This window comes from Eurypyga helias, unplaced genomic scaffold (genome assembly GCF_000690775.1).
Source record: "Eurypyga helias isolate BGI_N326 unplaced genomic scaffold, ASM69077v1 scaffold35436, whole genome shotgun sequence".
NCBI classification, from domain to species: Eukaryota; Metazoa; Chordata; class Aves; order Eurypygiformes; family Eurypygidae; genus Eurypyga; species Eurypyga helias.
In genome coordinates this window covers 1,358-3,129 of record NW_010256625.1, presented here as the reverse complement: position 1 = coordinate 3,129, position 1,772 = coordinate 1,358, and the positions used below count along the sequence as shown (strand labels likewise).

General features: G+C 62.2%; 1 protein-coding gene across 1 annotated transcript; it reads left to right on the top strand.

Annotated features, from left to right (window-relative positions):
- The first annotated feature begins 99 nt into the window (after positions 1-99).
- Positions 100-849, top strand: BHLHA9 (basic helix-loop-helix family, member a9). Its single transcript, XM_010153733.1, has one exon. The coding sequence runs from the start codon at positions 100-102 to the stop codon at positions 847-849; it is 750 nt and encodes a 249-aa protein (XP_010152035.1).
- Positions 850-1,772: the final 923 nt, after the last annotated feature.

The following is a 1,772-nucleotide window of genomic DNA, read 5'->3' as shown; positions in this document are numbered from 1 at the left end:
CTTTTTAGAGGCGGCTGCCTGTCCCTGGAGGAGTGTCTCCCACACCTCACAGGAGGCAGGACCACAGCACCACCTCTCCCACTCCTCCTCTCCACGGCCATGTCCAGAGCAGCTGTTGGGAAAGGCACAGCACCGGAGCCTGACAGCTCGGAAGAGGAGCTGGAAGTGGGGGGCGCACCCCAGGTGTGCTACGGGCAGGGTCTCTGGGTTCCCCAGGGGAGAGAAGCAGCTGCCTGCCTGGGGGACACCGAAGAGATGAAGGTGAGGAAGAGGAGCAGGCCAGTGCGCTCCAAGGCTAGGAGGATGGCTGCCAACGTCAGAGAGCGCAAGAGGATCCTGGACTACAACCAAGCCTTCAACGCCCTGCGGCTGGCCCTCAAACATGACCTCGGTGGGAAAAGGCTTTCCAAAATCGCGACCCTCCGGCGAGCCATCAACAGGATCACGGCTCTGTCCCTGTCCCTGCACGGCGCCGGGCACTGCTGGCCCTGCGCTCACTCCGAGTGCCGCGGCCGTGCTGGGGTCCCTGCGCGGGACCCAGGGGTGAAGGCCAACCGCCCCCAGCTCCCCTGGGAGCCCAGTCATGCAGGCGCTGCTGTCTTGCAGCGCTGCCCTCCGTCCCCTCTCTACGCCGGGTTTTCCTCCGAGAGGCAACTCCAGCGCTACGAGAGCCTGAAGGAGGATCACTCCGTGCCCAGCCCTTCCTATTGCTCCAGCGGGACCCACCACCCCGGGCTCCGAGGCCAGCAGAGATACACGAGCCAGCGAGACCCCCTGGCCGGGGTGGTCTCCTGGCAGCTGGGCTGTTGCCAGAGCTGGGGACACCAGCAGTGCCTCCCCATCCACTGACCCACAGGGGTGGGATGGCGAGAGGGTGCCGGGAAGGTAAATCATCCGCGGGACAAATGGGGGGAGCGGGAAGGGACTTTTTCGTGAGGAAGAAGCGCTGTGGGATGCAGAGCTCAGCAGCGACGCTGGCGGGAGCCGCGAGGGACCCCAGCGCCGCGCGGCTGCGGGTCTCCACTCTGCAGGAAATCTGGGAAAGGTGGAAGATACTCTGGGAGTGCCAGCTCTGTGTTTCTTGTTGCGAGGTCTCACTGTTGCCAATTGCCACTGTTATTTATTCCCTCTTGCTTGCTCTGTGAGAAAACACGACTAACGAACCCAACACCAGGCTGTTAATATGTGTGGGGTGGACAGATGGGCCGTGGGGATCACGCTAAAGCCCCTGGCTGGCTGGTCGCTTTGGCTCCCGCCGGTGCAGGAGGAGAGCAGAAGCAGGGAAAGGTTAGTGCCCTGGGACTTTGGATGCTAAGCTCATTGGTGCAGACGTTTGTGCCCGGCAGATTTGCGAGGCCAGGCCGGGAGGGGAGACAGATGTCGGCTTTCATAAAACCCACCCATCCGTATGTGGTTTCCTCCTGATCTCAGCAGAGTGGGCTCTGGTGGAACTGGCTGATTGCATGCTCCCGGACAGTCCCAGCAGCCGGGAAGAAGAGGGGAATTTTACTGAGAAGGTCCCTTTTGTCCCTTCCCTCCAGCTTAGAGAGCTCAGATGGGCTGGGAGGGCTCCCTTCTGCCTGAGGCTCAGCGAACTGGAATTGCTGTGGGAATTCGGCAGGGTTTTACAGCCACTCCTCACCACACCCGGCAGATTTTTGGATAGGGCAAATTGCACGGCGTGATTCCCGCAGTGCTGAGTCCCAGCAGAGCTTCTCCAGCCCTTCCACTTCTGCTCCGCTGCTCCCAGCCGAGCCCCAGCACCGGCTGCC